The sequence below is a fragment of the Carlito syrichta genome, unplaced genomic scaffold (assembly GCF_000164805.1).
Source record: "Carlito syrichta isolate Samal-C Ts95f unplaced genomic scaffold, Tarsius_syrichta-2.0.1 Scaffold95881, whole genome shotgun sequence".
Classification (NCBI taxonomy): Eukaryota; Metazoa; Chordata; class Mammalia; order Primates; family Tarsiidae; genus Carlito; species Carlito syrichta.
This window is the reverse complement of record NW_007039977.1, coordinates 153,118-170,980: the sequence shown is the minus strand read 5'-3', so window position 1 is coordinate 170,980 and position 17,863 is coordinate 153,118. Positions and strand designations below refer to the sequence as shown.

The 17,863-nt window shown below is 42.1% G+C and overlaps 1 protein-coding gene across 4 annotated transcripts in view; it reads right to left on the bottom strand.

Moving 5' to 3' along the window:
- CUNH16orf62 (chromosome unknown C16orf62 homolog) overlaps positions 1-17,863 on the bottom strand; it is a 137,805-nt gene that overhangs the window by 23,421 nt on the left and 96,521 nt on the right. For all 4 annotated transcript variants that reach the window (XM_008062320.2, XM_021714484.1, XM_021714480.1 and 1 more), the window contains one exon: positions 4,877-5,016. In XM_008062320.2, the coding sequence (XP_008060511.1) occupies positions 4,877-5,016 (140 nt within the window). The remainder of the gene's footprint in view (positions 1-4,876; positions 5,017-17,863) is intronic.

Here is a 17,863-nt window from a genome sequence, read left to right as displayed (position 1 = left end):
GTAATGAAGAATTACTAATCAATGGGCATAAAGTTTCAATGGGCAATAAGCAAGGCGAATAGCTCTAGAGCTCTGCTGTACAGCACCAGCCCCCCACAGACAACAACAGCATATTGTACACTTAAAGATTTGTTAAGAGGGTGGGTCTCATGTTAAGTGTTCCTGCCCCTATAAAATAAAATTAAAAAATAAAATAAAAGCTGTAACCTGAGAGGTAACATGTAATGTGAACCAGGTAAAAATGGGATGTGGGAGTCTTCTTCACACCAGATCAACTCACAGCAGGCATGGCTCAGGCATGGCCCATGTGATCACCTGGGAGTTCACTGAGCTCTCAGCCATGGCTACTCGGACTAAGTATCCTACAGCACTCGCAAAGTGGCCAGTAACTACTAATGCTTTATCCCAGAAGGCGTGATATAAGGTTGTTAAAGCTCAATGACCTTGAGCAAATAAGGCCCAGGCTCACATTGTGCAGGACAGGCTCTGGAGCAGCATAGCCCCGGGCTCGAAGTCCAGCCCTGCTACTTACTAGCTGTGACCTCAGGTACACAGCATGGGCTCTCCAGCCCTGGGTTTCCTTGAGTGAAAAGGTATGATGATTCCTACCATGTAGAGCCTGGGGGAAAACACCCAGAGATTGATATTGATGAAGGGCTTTAGCAAGGCACAGGATACCTGTGAGGTTTCAGGAACTGTGGCTATTCTTCATCTCAAGTCATTATCAAGCCCCAGCAAAGAAGTGATGCTACTGGAACAATAACTAAAATCTGTTCATCGCAAGGGCTATTCCCACAAATGCCTAAGGGGCAAGGTAGGCAACAGAAAAGGATTTAATAGGTCTTCAAGTGCCCAGAACTAGAAAGAGAGGCACACTCTGCCTGCACAGGACAGTTGATCCCCAGCTGCAGCCAAATGGCCAGGTCGTAAAATGCCCGTCCCATGTGGCAGGGGACCTGATTTTTCAAGGGGAGCTACAAATCTGGGTTTTTCTGTGATCTGCCAAGTTTTCTTTTCTTTGAGTTGGTATTTCACTCTGTCACCCAGGCTGGAGTGCAGTGGCATGTTCCTGGCTCATTATAGTCTCCAATTCCTGGGTTCAAGCAATCCTCCCACCTCAACCTCCTGAGTAGCTGAGACTACAGGTACGTGCCACCACATCTGGCTAATTTTGTTATTATTTTGTAGAGACAAAGTCTTGCTCTGTTGCCTAGGATGGTCTCAGACCCTTGGGCTCAAGCAATTCTCCCAGCTTGGCCTCCCAAAGTGCTGGGATTATAGGCATGAGCCACCACGCCTGGCGGATCTACTAATTTTTAAATGTAGGAAATTTACTCCAAATGTTCTCCACCATTACATGGCCAATGAGAATGTCTCCCAGCTGAATTCCACCCTCCTGCCACCAGTTTGTAATCCTAGGGACAGAGTTTCTGATTTATAAAGCGCTTTTGTAGTCAACACGTCATACTCTCACAGTAGTCCTGTGAGGTGGGTATTTTGATGGTGTCTTCAGTTACAAAACCTTCCCAAGGTCCCAGAGCCATGAAGACTTTGAGTCAGGACTGAACATAAGTTTCTGACTCTGAAGAGAAGGCTTTTCAAAAAGAATCCAGTGATTTTTTTTTAACAAACAGACGGCAAATGCATCCCAATTAACCAATGAACAATGACTCCTATCGATCGCCTCACCAGAAACCCTGATATTCTTTCACCCTTTCACTTGATAAATAACTAGACTATCCAAGAGGAGAGAAACTGATGATAAAGTACTAATAAAGGGATCTAAGAAGACTGAGATCAAGTGTCATATGAAGAACTCTAGAAGATGCCCACCTGATCTAGGGGTGCTGCCTGCAGGACAATAGGAGGCCCCAACCTGCTGCTGTGCCTGCAGTCCCCAAGCCCAGTATCCTATCCTGACCACCTGTCTCCCTTCTGAGAACTTGGAATCTGACAGGGAGAGTTGGGAGTTGAGTCTCTGTGTCTTCTCAGCTTCATTGAGACGTGGAATTCGCATCGCAGACAAGACATTTGTTTAAAATGTGCACTTTAGAGATTGTTAGTACATTTACAGAGTTGTGCAATCATCACCACCATCAATTTTAGAACATTTCGTCACCCCCAAAAGGAATCCTGCACCCACAGGAGCTGAGTCACTTTCATGGCCCAAGTTCAGGGTAAGCTCAAGTCTAGCCTGGGCAACACAGCAAGACCCTTTCTTAAAAAAAAAAACAAAAAACAGGGCCAAGAGTGGTGGCTCAAGCCTGTAATCCCAGCATTTTGGGAGGTTGAGGAGAGAGGACTGCTTGAGCCCATGGGTTCGAGACCAGCCTGGGCAGCTTGGTGAGACCTCGTCTCTACAATATATCAAAAAATTAGCTGGGCGTGGTAGTGTGTGACTATAGTTCTGGCTACTTGGAAGGCTGAGGTGGAAGGATCGCCTGAGCCCAGCAGGTTGACACTGGGGTGTGGCTGTGAGTATGCCACTGCACTCCAGCCTGGCAGAGTGAGACTCTGACTAAAAAACAAAACAAAACAAACAAACAAACAAAAAAACCCAAATAAATAAATAAAGTCATTAAGCAATGCTGATTCATGTGCCTGTTTCAACCTACTGACTGAAACTCTCTGGAATGCAGGAATCTGCATTTTCACAAGTGTCTGGGAATTTCTTTGCACATTCAGATCCACCAGGGGTTCCTAATCCATTCTGTGTCATGAACCTTGCGGTAGCCTGGTAAAGTCTATGAACTCTTTGGAGCACTACTTTTAACACAGAAAATAAAACACATAAGACTACAAAGAAAATCAATTAAAATAAAATATTTTTCAACACACTTGTGACACTATAACCTATTGCTTCTTTGTGAATGCATTAACAGACCTAGCAATGGGCTGAATAACTACTGTGCTTTTTATTTTGTTTTTTGTAGAGATGGAGTCTCGTTATATGGCCCAGGCTGGTCGCTCAAACTCCTGGTCTCAAGAGATTCTCCTGCCTTGGCCTCCCAAAGTGCTGGAATTAGAAGCGTAAGCCACCATGTCCAGTCTGTGCTTTTTAAGGAAGGAAGAATATAAACAATCTTCTAAAATATCTTTCACACCTGAAATGTGATATGAACATACTTATTGATTTCTTTTGGTGACAAAATCCCAGCTACTGCTACTACTACTGTGGCTTGTTGCCTGTAATACATAATTGAGGGAAAGGGAAATTTCATTCAGAGGCCTGTGAAAATACAGATGGCATTTCACTCCCCCATCCAAATTCATGGTTATTCTGCCAGACCCCCGGAAGGTAGATGGACCTCAAGTAAGAACCCTTCCTAGAGGGCCCAGGAATTCCTCCTGCTGGATCCCTGGAGTAGTCTTGATTCCTTCCAGCCCAAGCTCGGCTACTCATCTCTTCCATCCCATGAGAAGCACAGCATCCTTCCAACAATGTCCCTTTTGACCTCGGCTATTGTGTTCTGGTTTCTGTCACTTGTTATCACATCACCTTTCTCAGTGCTTACTACATGCTGAGGCAGTGTTCTGACTATATGATGAATATTCACTGACTTGATGCTCACCACAACCCAGAATGGCTGACACTATTATTATCCCCATTTCATAGAGGAGAAAACTGCAGCCTAGTACTATTACATTAGTGCCCAAGAATACAGAGCTGGAAGGAGGAGGAACCAGGATTCCATCTCAGGCATGTTGGTCCAGCGGCCTATGCCCTTAACCACTATGTGACAACTCTGCCTTGGCAGAAGAGGGCAATGGACTGGATGTTTGTGTCCCCCTTAAATTCACATACTGAGGCCAGGAATGGTGGCTCATGCCTGTAATCCCAGCACTTTGGGAGGCAGAGGCAAGAGGATTGCCTGAGCCCAGGGGTTCGAGATCATTCTGGGCAACTTGGCAAGACCTCGTGTCTACAGTAAATCAAAAAATTAGTCAGGCAAGGTTGCGTGCACATCTGTAGTTCCAGCTACTTGAAAAACTGAGCAGGAAGGATCACCTGAGTCCAGCAGCTGAGATCGCAGTAACTGTTGACTGTGCCACTGTACTCCAGTCTGGGTGACAGAGTGAGACTCCAACTCAAAAAAAAAATCATTTATTAAAATTCGAATCCCAATGAGATGAAATTTGGAAATTTGGAGGTGGAGCCTTTGGGAGGTAATTAGGTCCTAGAGGACCAATTGCCTTAAAGGCTAGAAAGCTTGCCCTTGCTCTCTCTGCCATGGAGGACATAAAGAAAAGGTAAGCCTGGAGTCACAGTTACTCAGGAGGCTGAGTTAGGAGGATCTCTTGAGCTCAGGAGTTTTGAAGTTACAGCGAGCTATGATCATGCCACTGCAGTCCAGGCTAGCAACAGAGCAAGACCCTGCCCTTAAAATATTTTCTAAAATGCTTTGTTTTATTTTATTTTTTGAGTCTCACTCTGTTGCCCAGGCTGGAGTGCGGTGGCAGGCTCACAGTTACTGCAGCCTTGATCTGCTGGGCTCAGGCAATCCTTCCACCTTATCCTTCCAAGAAGCTGGAAACACAGATGCGAAAACATTTTCTTTAAAAGATGAGAAGATGGTTGTCTGCAACCTGGAATAGGGTTCTCACGAGAACCTGACCAGGCTGGACCCTAATCTCAGACTTCCAGTCTCCAGAATTGTGAGAATTACTTTGTTATAGCAGCCAAAGCTAACTAACACAGAACATCTCAACTAATGTGCCCCAGATACAGCATGAATGGAAAATTCATCAAGCAACTCAAACATCTAACTGAAAAACCAGGTATTAGACAGAACATCCTTGCATTTCTAAGGCTAAGAATACACATTATAAGGCAGGTCAAAGAAAGATATCATATGGCTCTTCTGGGGAAACGTACCGGAACTATTAATAAAGTAGAAAAGAAATTGCAGAGGAATTCCAGAAGGAATGATTCTGATGGCCGCATCTTTCCATCGATATTAATCATCTTTGGAACTTCCGGAATGAGGCTTATAGCGGCTTTGAAAAAAGCATCAGCTGCAAAACAAAAAAAGTCCGTGTATGAGAACTCTGGAAAATGCAGGGTCAGCTTTCTCCTTCACATGGCCTGGAGGCCACCCGAGTGTTACCTAGAAGTCAATCCATGCCCAGGGCAGGTCCTAGCAGAGGGTTTCTGCAAACTGTGATGGACTTGGCGGATCATTCAGTTGAAAGGGCACTGCTATTACTATTAGCAATTCAGTTCAAAGAACCTCCATTTAATTCTCTTTGGACTATTAAGTGAGCAGGTAGCAAATTTGTGTAGGAAGTCTAGAAATGACAGTCACTTAGGCTCGGGGCTCAATTTGGATTGGTTCATTGAATGCTCACATTCACTATGTAAGAAAGATGCTGTCATCAGGCCTACTTCACAGGTAGGAGATAAGGTGTGAAAAGATAAGGGGTTTGTCCTGCAAAAGCATCTTGTGTGTGCAGCAGGTCCCAGCATTGGTGATGGAGCTGCAGCTCAAACCCTGGTCTGTCTGGATCTATTCTAGTGCACACCATTTTCGTCAAAGAAATAACCATAAAAACGTCTAAAAGCGCGCGCGCGCGCGCACACACACACACACACACACACACACACACACACACACACAGCATTAGAGACTTCTGATTGAGTAATAGTTTCACAGAATCATTTGGGAAAGAAAGATATTTTAAGAGATATGAAATACACGGGTTCGAGACCCACCTGGGCAGCAAGACCTCATCTCTACAATAAACCAAAAAATCAGCCAGGCGTGGTAGCGCATGCCTGTAATTCCAGCTACTTGGAAGGCTGAGGCGGAAGGATCGCCAGAGCCCAGCAGATCGAGGCTGGGGTGGCCGGGAGCGGCCACTGCACTCCAGTCTGGGTGACAGAGTGAGACTCCAACTCAAAAAAAAAAAAAAAAAAAAAAAAGAGATATGAAATAATCTGTAAAACAAGAAAACTTCAAAGGGAGGGATAAAGGAAAGAAAGGAGGAACAAGAGAGTGAGAGAGTGTACAATAGACCGGGTGGGAGGGATTAGGGAGATGAGGGAGAAGATGGAGAGGGAGACAGTTCTTTCTAGAACTGCCAGAGTATTGACCGTGGGAAAAATCCTCAAGGTCAAAACAATCAAAACACTGACCTGACAAGTGAAATTTTAAACTAACCGACAAGATCAAACATTTTCATAGTCCAAATACACTTTTACTCCGAAATGACTTCCAGTGATGCAAAGAGAACACTGCAGTGGTGAGCAGCATCCTGAATTGACACAGGAACCCTGTCCAGCATACCAGGAACAAATGCACAACAAATGCCGACTTTCCTGGGAACAAAGGCCTGCATTTAATGAGAAGAGTATGTGTCTGAAGATGAATAGTCATTTTTTGCCTTCTTTCTTCAAAGGAAAAAAAAGTGTGTCTTGGAAAGACATTTTCCACATGGCTTTCTGTATAAAGCTAGCTCTACTCTGGAAGCTTCCTCACCAGACTGTCTCCTGAACCCCACATTTACACCCTTTCTATGTTCTCTTAAGCAATTGCATTAACTGTTAACAGGCCATAGTGGACACACAGGTGGAAAAAAGTGACAGCAAGCGCTGACAACATAACTGTGGTGATAAGACCAACATAATCACAATCTGGGAGCCTTTTTATGTATTTTGGTCTATGTGAGGCATGAAGCAGTTGATCTCAATCTTTTTGGAGAGAGAGTTTAAATACAGGACTCAGGAAAAAGGCACCTGATATCAGTTCTGACAGAAAAACCTTCCAGAAGAGTCAGGAGCTGCAGGGTCTTCTACCTTGCAACAAATTGTAGTGTAAGACCCTATTGAACCCACTGGAGCTCCTAGGCCCTGTCTTTAAATAGTTCAAGTTCTTAGTTCTTCTGCAGTATATATCACAAAACAAGATTCTCAGTGGGAAAAAATTCTGCAACATGAAAGACCATTTTTTTTTTCTACTTATGTGTTTGTTACCGAGTAGCCCAGAGAATGTGCCTATATTATGCCTCATTAAAGAGAGCAGCTTTGTCCCCAGCACTTGGCTTCTCTCAACTGCCCCGCCCATTCCCACTCTAAAGGAGGGAGCTAAAATAAACAGTTATTTAAGAGTTGGGCATGCAGGGTTCCAAAGAAGATTTTTATTTCTATCCTCAGAAGACTTGTCCCACATAGAGAATATTGTCTGGGAGACTTCTCAATCTTATCTGAGTAATGAGAACTCAAATCCTACTGTATGTGAAAACAGTTTTTCTCATAGTTTAAAGTTCAGAATAATCACGTCAACATTATATAACACTTTATTTTGTAGCTATTAAAAGCAGCAGAAGATAATTCAAGATAAAATGGATTAGATATATTTTTCAAAAAGGACCTACAGAAAAAGGGGAACTCAGATTCCTACTGGTGGAGAATATTATCCTCGTTCCATTGAGGGAGAGGGAAAAGCAGCAAGTCCATGTGCACCAGCCTCCTCCACTTGGCTTCAGGGACATCCGAGTTCCTTTTTCATGTCCCATCTTAAGACTAAAACCAGCCAGGTATGGTAGCTCATGCCTGTAATCCTAGCACTTTGGGAGGCTGAGGCAAGAGGATTGCTTGCAGGGGTTCAAGACCAGCCTGGGCAACATTGTGAGACCTCGTCTCTACAAAAAAAATCAAAAAATACACCAGACGTGGTGGCACATGCCTGTAGTCCCAGCTACTCAGGGGGCTGAGGCAGGAGGATCGCTTAAGTCCAGGAGTTCAAGGCTACAGTAAACCAGGATCATGCCACTGCACTCCAGCTTGGCTGAGAGAATGAGACCCTCAACTCAAAAACAAAACAAAACAAAAACAAACACCAAAACCAGAAGAAAAATAAATCACCACTCAGGCTTGGCTGACCCTTATCCCACAGTTCATTGTATTTGAGACCCTTCTTTCTTGGGGCAGTGACTCTTCTTCCGAGCAGCATTCTGTTGCTGCTTTCCACATGGTAATCAGCATGTCCTGCAGCACTGCTGCGTATTGGGCAGAGCAAACACAGCCACCATCCCAGTATTCGTAGTAAGAGGAACTGTGCTACTGTTGGAGCCGATGCTTTACAAAATTGCTCTGCTGTAAGAATCATTGGGGTCCTAAAAATATGGGCTCCCAGGCCCTTAAATGTTATTGTAACATGGTGGAACTGCTGTGGAAAACAGTCCGACAGTTCCTCAAATTCTACATGGATGCTACATACATATACACAAACTACAACCTGGGTTAACCTTGAAATCATCATGCTAAGGGAAAAAAGCCAATCAGAAAAGACCTATACCGTAAGGGTTCACTTATATGAATATGTCCAGTCTAGGTAAATCCATAGAAACAGAAAGGTGACTGACAGTTACCAGAGGCGTGGGGGAGGGAGAATGGGGAGTGACCACTCGATGGGTATAGGGTTTCCTTTTGAAAGTTGGCTGCCAACTCTGCGATACACTAAAACCACCAAATTGTACACTTTAAAGAATGAATATTATGGTACATGAATCATGTCTCAATAAAGCTGCTATTTTTAAAATGGGTTCCCAGGCTTCACTTTAAATATATTGAAACACACTATCCAGGTTAGAGACTTAGAAATTTAACTTCAAAGAGAAATTTGCCTTTGAGTAGCTAATACAGTAATTCAAAATTCCAAAGGTAACATATAGTGAGAAGTCTCTTCCTCACTCTTGTCCTCAGCCACCCAGGTCCCCTTCCCAGGGGCAAATAATATTATCTGCTACATGGGTATGCTTCTAAGCAAATATTTTCTCTTTTCTTTCTTTTTACACAGATACAAAAATTATTATAGACACCATTCTGCAAATTTCCCGACTTAATATCATTATTGAGGAGATAATTCCATTACTGCACATAAAGTACATGTTCATTCTTTTCTAGTTTAGTGGGATATAGTCTACTTGGTTTTCTTCTTCCAAATTTTTTTGGGGGAGGGGGTGGTAAAATACACAGAGCATTAAATTTACTATTTACCATCTCAACTATTTGATCCATTTGCTTTTTAAAAAAGTTTCTCTAGTGAATTTTACAATTTCACAGATTTGAAAAAATTGTTCTAAATCCTTCAGGTAAATGCAGAATATGACTTTCCAAAAAAGCAAATGGTCTACTCTGAAAGGTTTAACCTGGAGACGTGAGGCCAGAAGCAAACAGAATTAGTAGGCAAAGTTCAGTGAGGACAGGTGACCCCATCATTTCAAATAAATAATGAGTCAAGGCCTGGGGTGCTTGTTAGACAGTTGTCACAGAACATTTGATAATACTCCATCTGAGGTTTCACGCTCTCCGGTCTCTCAACCTGGGCAGTTACACCAAAGAAACATGATGCTCAAGAAACTTTCGCAAGGACAGGAAAAAAAAAATCAAACACACCCAAAACAAAAAGTCATGAAAACCTTATGGAATGGACTCCAAAATATATGTCACACCAAATAACCCTGGGAAAAGGTGCGATGCAAACAGAAGCTGAAAATAAGGGCTCAGCTGAAGATACTAGTAAAGCATATAGTGTGGACTACCCAAGCTGCCTAGCAACTATAAATGACTGGGCCAGTTGTTCCCTTTGGATGAAGATATCTTTAGCTCAATGCTAAGCTCATTTGGAGAAAAACTGAAAACAACCCAAGAGTAAAGGACTAGTTAAAAAAATTACTGCAGTGCCATACCAAAGAAATTATATAGCTAATAAGGAGAAGACAGTAGATCTGTATGGTTTGATATATAAAGATATCTATGATATACTAAGTACAAAAAAACCACACAAAGTTGTATGCACCATGAACCAATCTTTGCAAGGGAAAAAAGTATATATACTTATGTAGATGCATAAAAAAGGTCAGGCAAGATAGATGCCAAACTAATATAGACATGTATTGGTGTGGTGGATGAGGATAAGGAAACCTGGATCTTTCACTCATTGTTAGGTTACTGTTTTGAAATTTTAATTTAAATTTGTAAAAATAATTTTCCTTGAGCATAAAAAGGCAATACAAGTTTGTTGTAAAATGTTTGGTCATAGAAACGCATTAAACAGAAAGTAGACAGTAGTCAGGTAGATGGCACGAGGGAATTTCCGAGAAGTGCCCTTTGGAACTTTACCAGGGAAGGGCAGACTGGGGACGGGAGTGGGCAGGGGCCACATACTGCAAGGACGCTGACACTCCTGCTGTTCTAAGGGAAGTCTACCCCGTTCTCCATTGGTGTAGGGCATAGCACTAAGATCAGGGATGGTACATACTTCATGGGGACCAACTGGGGACACTGCTCTGCACCACATGGTGAACATGCCAGGAAGATTCCTCCTCCTGAGGTAGTCAGGTAGATGGCATCCTCCATGATTCTTCTTCTAGAGGCTTTAAAAAGCTTCACACTGTGCCCCAGGGCCTCTTCTGGCTCCTGCAGCTAAACTCAGGAACCAGTGACCTGCCACAGGCATGTCCACCTTAAGAAGCCCACTGGCCTGTTTTGTGTACCAAGACATCTCTCTCTGAACAACAGGGTCCACATTCTAAGAGACTAAAATACCGGTCCATTGGACAACTGTCAGAAAGCTTCAAATGCTTAGAATTAAGGTATAGGTTGTTCACTGTTTGCCAGAGCAAAACTTTGGAAAAAGTCCAAATATTTTTCAATAGGAGTTTGGGGAAAAAAATGGGGGTGGGGGTGTGGGAAATAACTTATAGCACTTCCAAAACAACAACAACAACAACAACACTGAACAAGTATTACAAAGATTGTGGTTGAGGGCTGGGGGAGCCCAAGATTTACTGAGAAGACAAAAAAAGCTTATGAGAAACAATGCAGATGATATAATCCCATTTTATTTCTGGGAAGGGGGGACTACATGTAGATGCAGAATCTAGACAGATGGGGAGGGAAGGAGAAAGGAGGCAAGGAAGGCAGAACGGAAAGGCAGAGAGCATGTAAGAATAATGAATCTTTAAAATGGATATATAGAAGAAAAAAACTTTTTAAATGTCTAAACTGTGAACAGCAGATTTTTGGGGAGGGAGGCAAGGGAGGCAGAACATGTTATTTGAGAATTTTATTTTGGGGGTTTCACTTTTTAAAAGTCCTACATTTCTGTATTGCTGAATTTTTTTTCAAATGCGCATTTTGAATTTTTATAATAAAAATTATTAAGAATTAAAATAACATGGGGTGACTATATTTGCAAGACAATCTCCTCAAACACTCTTAATACATGATAACACAAATTCTGATTTAACTATAACTTACAGGAATAAACTAATCCTTTTGTGTCCTCGGCATTGGTGACAGGGGAGATGACTCAATGCATGAATCATAAGAGACAGTCAAGAAGTGATAAACCAGCCCACCTTCAGGGATGGTATTTTGTTTTTTTTTTTAATGCATTAGGTCAGTGCTAATGGAAATCTTTACTACTTGGCAGAGTCATAAACTCCAGAGGCTATTCACTCCCAGATCTTCAATTCATCATATGTCTTTTTAGGAAACCTAGGAATGGAAAAACCACAAACTCTTAACACATTCCTTGAGATTGAAGACTCCCAGCCCTTGAAGCAGGGCTCTGGCTACAAGAATTTCCACCCTCTCTCTCGAGGTCCCCACTGCAAAAAATCTTTACCAGTCTCCAACATTTTCCATCTCTGTATAGGTTTAGGTTGGACTGACAATATCAACAACATAGAAATTATCATGTACAATGCAGCATTGGGACATATCCTTTTCCTGCAATCTTTGTCCGAGATGAAGACGAACTGTCACCAAACGATGGGGGTATCTTTGGTAAAGCCTCATAGTCCATATGGTCCTGTTATCCACAGGCAAGTCATTGACAGAGGTTTAATATGATTTATTACTAAAGTGTGTTTTTGTAATAAAACTCATCATTACACAGTTAAGTTTGAGGATTTAAGGGTCACTATTTTGGTGATATGTATATAGAGCAAGATTTAAAGAAATATGAATGTCTAGGAACAGTTAAATGATTTATTCATTAATGCATAATAATTACTAATGACAGGCTAATTTAACCTTGATTTTTGGCATTTTACTTAGGTAGAATACCCTTTAGGTTCACTCTGAATATCAACACTTAAGAAGGTGAAAAATCCACTTGGGATAAATACATTACTTCCTACTTTCAGTTGCTACCACGAAGCTCCTGCACACCCACTCTCCCTCTTTTCCCTCTGAATAGTCAAGGGCTCTCACTGAGCCAAGCATGCTCAGCCCACATGTTACCTGTTTCCTATCTCAGGGATACTGCAGAATGACATACCTTTCTCTCATCCCTGTAGTAGCCACACAAGGTTGTGTATTCTCTGTGAATATTAGGCTTAAAGTTACCTAAGCAGAAAGGATTAGGTATTCCTTATCTTAGTTCTGATTGTTCCCTAAACATGTTTATCTAATATTCACTCTATAATAATTGATCTCTAGCAATTGCAAATACCTGAGATTAGAAGCAAAACTCTGTATTATGGAATAGGAACTAACCTAACTACAGGAGGCACAGTGTGTGAAGACAGCATGTGCAATCAGATACGGTCACCATTAGCTGGACGCTCCTGGGCAAGTCATGAACCTCAGTTTCCTTGTCTGTAACATGAAGACACCTATCTAATAATATGTACTGAATAAAACTATTTGCCAGGAGTTCAGCTCTCTCAATAATCAGGTCTCAAACAATCTCAACTTGGCCTTCTACTCATTCCTTCCAGACGTATGATTTTCCCCACCTCCAGGCCTTTGCCCGTGCTGTTGCCTCAGCCTAGAGTGCCCCTGCCTCACTTCAGCACATCCAGATAGCTCCTGACCGTCCAGGCTTTGCGGCGCCATCTCTCTTATAAAGCTCTTTTGCCCTTCCGAGTCAAGGGTCATTTTCCTCTGCTCTAAAGTTCCCTGACACATTTTATGTACATGTTGCATGACATTTATCAAGTATTGCGTGTATAACAGTTGTAGACAGATTTGCTCTGCCTGACCTGCATGTTGTCTCATTAAGTGCATTCCAGTTTCCGGCACAATGCTTGGCACAGTGGCGTGCATATAAAAAAAATGACCAAGAAATGCTGACCCGAGGAAACAACAAACTGTGGGTGCTGACTGTTACAGGGAGTTGAGAGATCTCAACACATTCGTGAATGGCAAGTTTTTCACTTTCCTAATACTGAGGGCAGGTGAAAATAAAAAAATCTGAAGCTGGCTGCTGCAAACTTCTGTGGTTAAGCACAAGTGAAATGGTCTTTTCTAAATTGTCACATTTTTCACAGTACAGCTGAAAGTTGCAGACATATCCAGTATTCACCTCAGATACCACTCTGACTAGCATTCTGTACTTTGTATTTTTATTTGGATTATAAACCAGATATATATTATATATACATTATATATATATATATATATATATATTTCTTCATTTACTTTGGATCATTACATCACTATCTGTCTCACTATCACTAATAAGTTCACTGGCTTCACCTTCGACTTTGGAAATCTGATCAGCATATATTTCTTCATTTTCCATAATTATGGTAAATTATTATTATTTATTATTATTATTATTTTAGAAAGCATGCTTTACTGAGAGGACAGAAAAGCTCCCACAGTGGGAGGGGACCTGAGAAGGTTGCCTGGTAAATTATTTTACTTATTTATTTTTTTGAGTTGGGGTCTCACTCTGTTGCTCAGACTTGAGTGCTATGGCATGCTCCCAGCCACTGCAGCCTCGCCCCTGCTAGGCTCCAGTGATCCTTCTGCCTTAGCCTTCCAAGTTGCTAAAACTACAGGCGCATGCTACCACACCCAGCTAAATTTTGATTTATTGTAGAGAAGAGGTCTCGCCAAGTTGCCCAGGCAGGTCTCGAACCTGCGGGCTCAGGCAATCCACTCACCTTGGCCTCCCAAAGTGCTGGGATTACAGGCTAAGTCACTGAGCCTGGTTGGTAAATTATTTTTAACGTTAAAGTATGAAAGCCCTGAAATATCAAAACACAAGTATACATCACTAATCACAACAAAATAATGACCAATTTTTACCTACTACGTAAATCAACAACATTGCTCAGTCAATATCAGATAATTATCTCAATTAACTTTCTCTCTCCTTGCCTCAGTATTCATTTGCAAGCAAAACATAATAACACATACATATGACAACATTAAAGCATCCAGAAACAGTATTTGCAAAGACGTAAATTCACATTAGCGGCAACCAAGAACATAATTTGGAATGACGTAAATTCACACCAGCGATTGTGAATGAGTTAAGGGGGAGACTTGCCCATGTCTCTCTTCTGTGTATTCCACCAGCAACTGCCATCCAGCCCAGGCCCTTACACTGCTTAAGGTGGACTGATCATGCGTACACAGATGCACACATGAATGACAAACTTCATGTCATCTGCCCACCTGTGAATTTTTCCAACTAAAACAACCTACTTTATCCGTAGTCACCAAACAGGCCATAAGGTTTGTGGAAAAAGTCACATCAAGCATATTCTTCAGAGGAGGTTCTGTTAACAGAACTAGTAAATATAACCTTAAACATAAACCCGGAAGACTTAAGAAGTAGACATAAACATTTTTCGCCTTCACAGGTCACTCTTTACTCTCCAGAAAGAAGAAATACAAAATTCTTTTTCTCTTCCACATCACAGCCCCAAGTTACTTCCACTGGCCATTACAGTTTCCAGTAGCCAGCGGCTTCATGTTATCAGTTGAGCACCCCTGATCTGAAATCTGAAATGCTCCAAAATCCTCAACTTTTTGAGTGAACCAGACAAAGCTAATGTTCTTACAGGGAGAAAAGCAGACAATTACTTACATATTTACTTGTTAAATAACAATGGTGATAAGTACACTGAAGGAAAAACATGGGTATATGGATGACATGTGGTACAGGATGACCTGGCTTGCCTTTTTGTTTGTTTGGGAGTGGAGGCGGCCAAGGATGTTTTTCCTAAAGATGTGACATGTGAACCAAGCTCTTCAAGGGCAAAGACACAAAAAGTAACTAAAAGACAGTAAAAGTTAAAAGAAGGAGAGAGAACCCTATAAGATGTGGGAAAAGGCCAGGTGTGGTGACTCACACCTGTAGTGCCAGTGCTTTGGGAGGCCAAAGCAGGAGGATCGCTTGAGGTTAGGAGTTTGAGACCAGGTTGGGCAATATAGCAAGACTCTGTCTCTACTAAAAGAAAAAAATTTTTAAAGGTGGGGAAAGCATTACTATTGATAATAACAACAATCATTCTTCTTTTTGCCATTATTTTGCTTTAACTGTTCTTTCTATTCTGTTTTAGCTTTGGAGGAAGTACACACCTCTTCTTTCCAGCTTATTTCAGCAGTTTAATCTTGAAACAAAGATTAGTTTATCTATAGATTCCTCAAGGTTTTGTATATGAGAAATAACTTGGTTTTCCAAACTCTGACACCAAAGAGCTGTCAATGTACTGTATACAATTAGCTCCTAAAATGCCATGGGATACTTTTATCATCTGAGAGGCAATTATACTAAGATAAAACTAACTGAGCAGCCACTGTGTGGGCCAAGTGATCTCAGGTTATTATCTTTTTTCTTTCTCTATCAGTTTTTTTTAGAGGTGGTATCTCACTATATTGCTCAGGTAGGCTTTGAACTCCTGCCTCAAGCAATCCTCCTGCCTCAGCATCCTGAGTAGCTGGGAATACAGATGCAAGCCAGCATGCCTGGCCATTATCTCATTTACTACACAACAGATAAGTGCCACTGACATCATCTCCACCCACAAATAGGGAAACTGAGGCACAGAGATATCAACTTGTCCAAGGGCATCTGGCTTGTAAATAAGAGAGGCGAGAAGGGATTACTGCATGCAGGGGCCTTGAAAGTCATCATTCATTAACCTCATCCTACATTCTGCTGCTGGCCAAATACATCATGGAATTCCACACCACCATGACTTTGCTCGGGCCATTTACTCAACCAGGAATGCCAATCATGCCTTCTCCCATTCTTATGGCCTTAAAAACACATGTTTATCTTTTAAGACCTACCTAAAATACTACTTCCATTGTATAATACCCCCTTCCCCCTTTTGAGATTAGAAACTGTGAAACAATTTTTTAAAATTTTTAAAAGGAACAGAGGTAAAAATAAAAGGCAGAAGAGTCTGCTCTTGCTGTGGCCTGGTAACAATCTTCTACAAAGTGCCATGACAAACAAAGCCAAAATGGTATCTAGAGAAGGGGCTGAAAGAAAGGATATACAGGCATCACCGGGCCACCTCCAGGTGAAAAACATATGCCCAAATGGCTGGTTTGCAAGCCCTTTGTTTCTCCTAAATACTCTGGGGCCATGGACAATATTTGCACCACATCTCCTCACAATCCAGTCTATGTGCAGCACCAGTATGTCCCACAGTATGTCCCCTGTAACAGGTTTTAGTCAGCATCCTGTACCAGCCTGCCTGAGGGTTCAACAGGAGTTTATTTGTTGGGCCGGACCCGGTACTGGCAAATCCATAGCCTGAGAAAGAAGACACAACCAAGGCTGGATGAAGGGAGGCAAGAAAATGAACTGGGGTGAGGGGAATATTTTATAACCAGCTGAACAGGGAGGAAGTTTAAGGAGACAAAAGGAGCCTGCTTCCATGAGCTTCATTTAATTTATATTTAGCCTTCCCTTCTCAGTAATTGAATGCATTATTTACTTTGGCCAGCAATTGCTGAGTGTGGCTTTCAGAACAAAAATAATAGGCTTTTAAGGTTTTATGCCACAGTATTTGGAGACTTGGTAAAAATCATCACATAAATTATTAAACATGAGGTGGACGCCACATTCCCGCTCCCCTGCAGTAGCTTAAAACGAGGGGGAGACAGACAAGAAGGCCAGAGTTCTACCACTGAGTGTGCCATCTTTATCCATGCACAGCCTATGGGGCAGATCTTACACAGCTTATCCCTTGGTGGGAACTGAGCATCACAGGGTAACACAAGAGGGAGTAAACCATTCACAGCTCTCCTCAAACAGCTCTTAGGAACACCTAGTCTTTGGTGAGGGGGAAATCTTTATTGAGCTTGAGAATTTTTGTTTGGCTTTTAAAATTTTTAAATAGGGCATGAAACTCTATAGGGAATCCAGTCATAGATTCAGTGAAATCTATGACATTCAGAATCATGATCCTGATTGTATAAAGTTGGAAGAAGAAAGATCTAGGCTTCCAGAGTTTCCACTTGCAGTTCCAGTATCTAGTCTCAGAGCTCTGGTATCTGCAGCCCACAATCCATTCCCAACACTGAAGAACCAAAATCAGTTGTTCTCACCTGGGTTTATCATTCCCGATCTTTTAAAGAGAGAACCAGTTCATAAGACTAAAAATCTCTGATACCCAAGGAAATATCTTCTGATTTTCAGTTTGCACACCATCAGGTTTTTGGTGGTGACTGCTAATTTTTGTTTCATTTTGCTTCTTGCTAACCCATCCTCTTTACCCAGGCAGGCACTAGGAGAAAGTTCTACATTTAGCAACATGTAGATGAAGACAGGTGCAGGTCCTAGTGGGGAGAAAGGGTGTCCTGGACAATAAGTAAACAAACAAACAAGGTCAGAAGACACCAGCTCATGGACAGAGCCACGAGACCACGAAGACCACAGTGCAGAGCATGATAGAGGGGGAGGGGCATGGAGCGCCAAGAGAGGTGCCCTCAAGGCTGGTCTTATAATAAAAAAAGAAATGAGGAGGGCAGGGAGGCACCAGATCACCTGGGACCCAGAGGCAGGAGGGTGGTTACCCTGGGTAGCTATGGGAGTCCCCCAGAAGCTGAAAGCAAAACCAAGCAGTTTTAAAAGGTTCCTGAACTCAACTGTGCAAG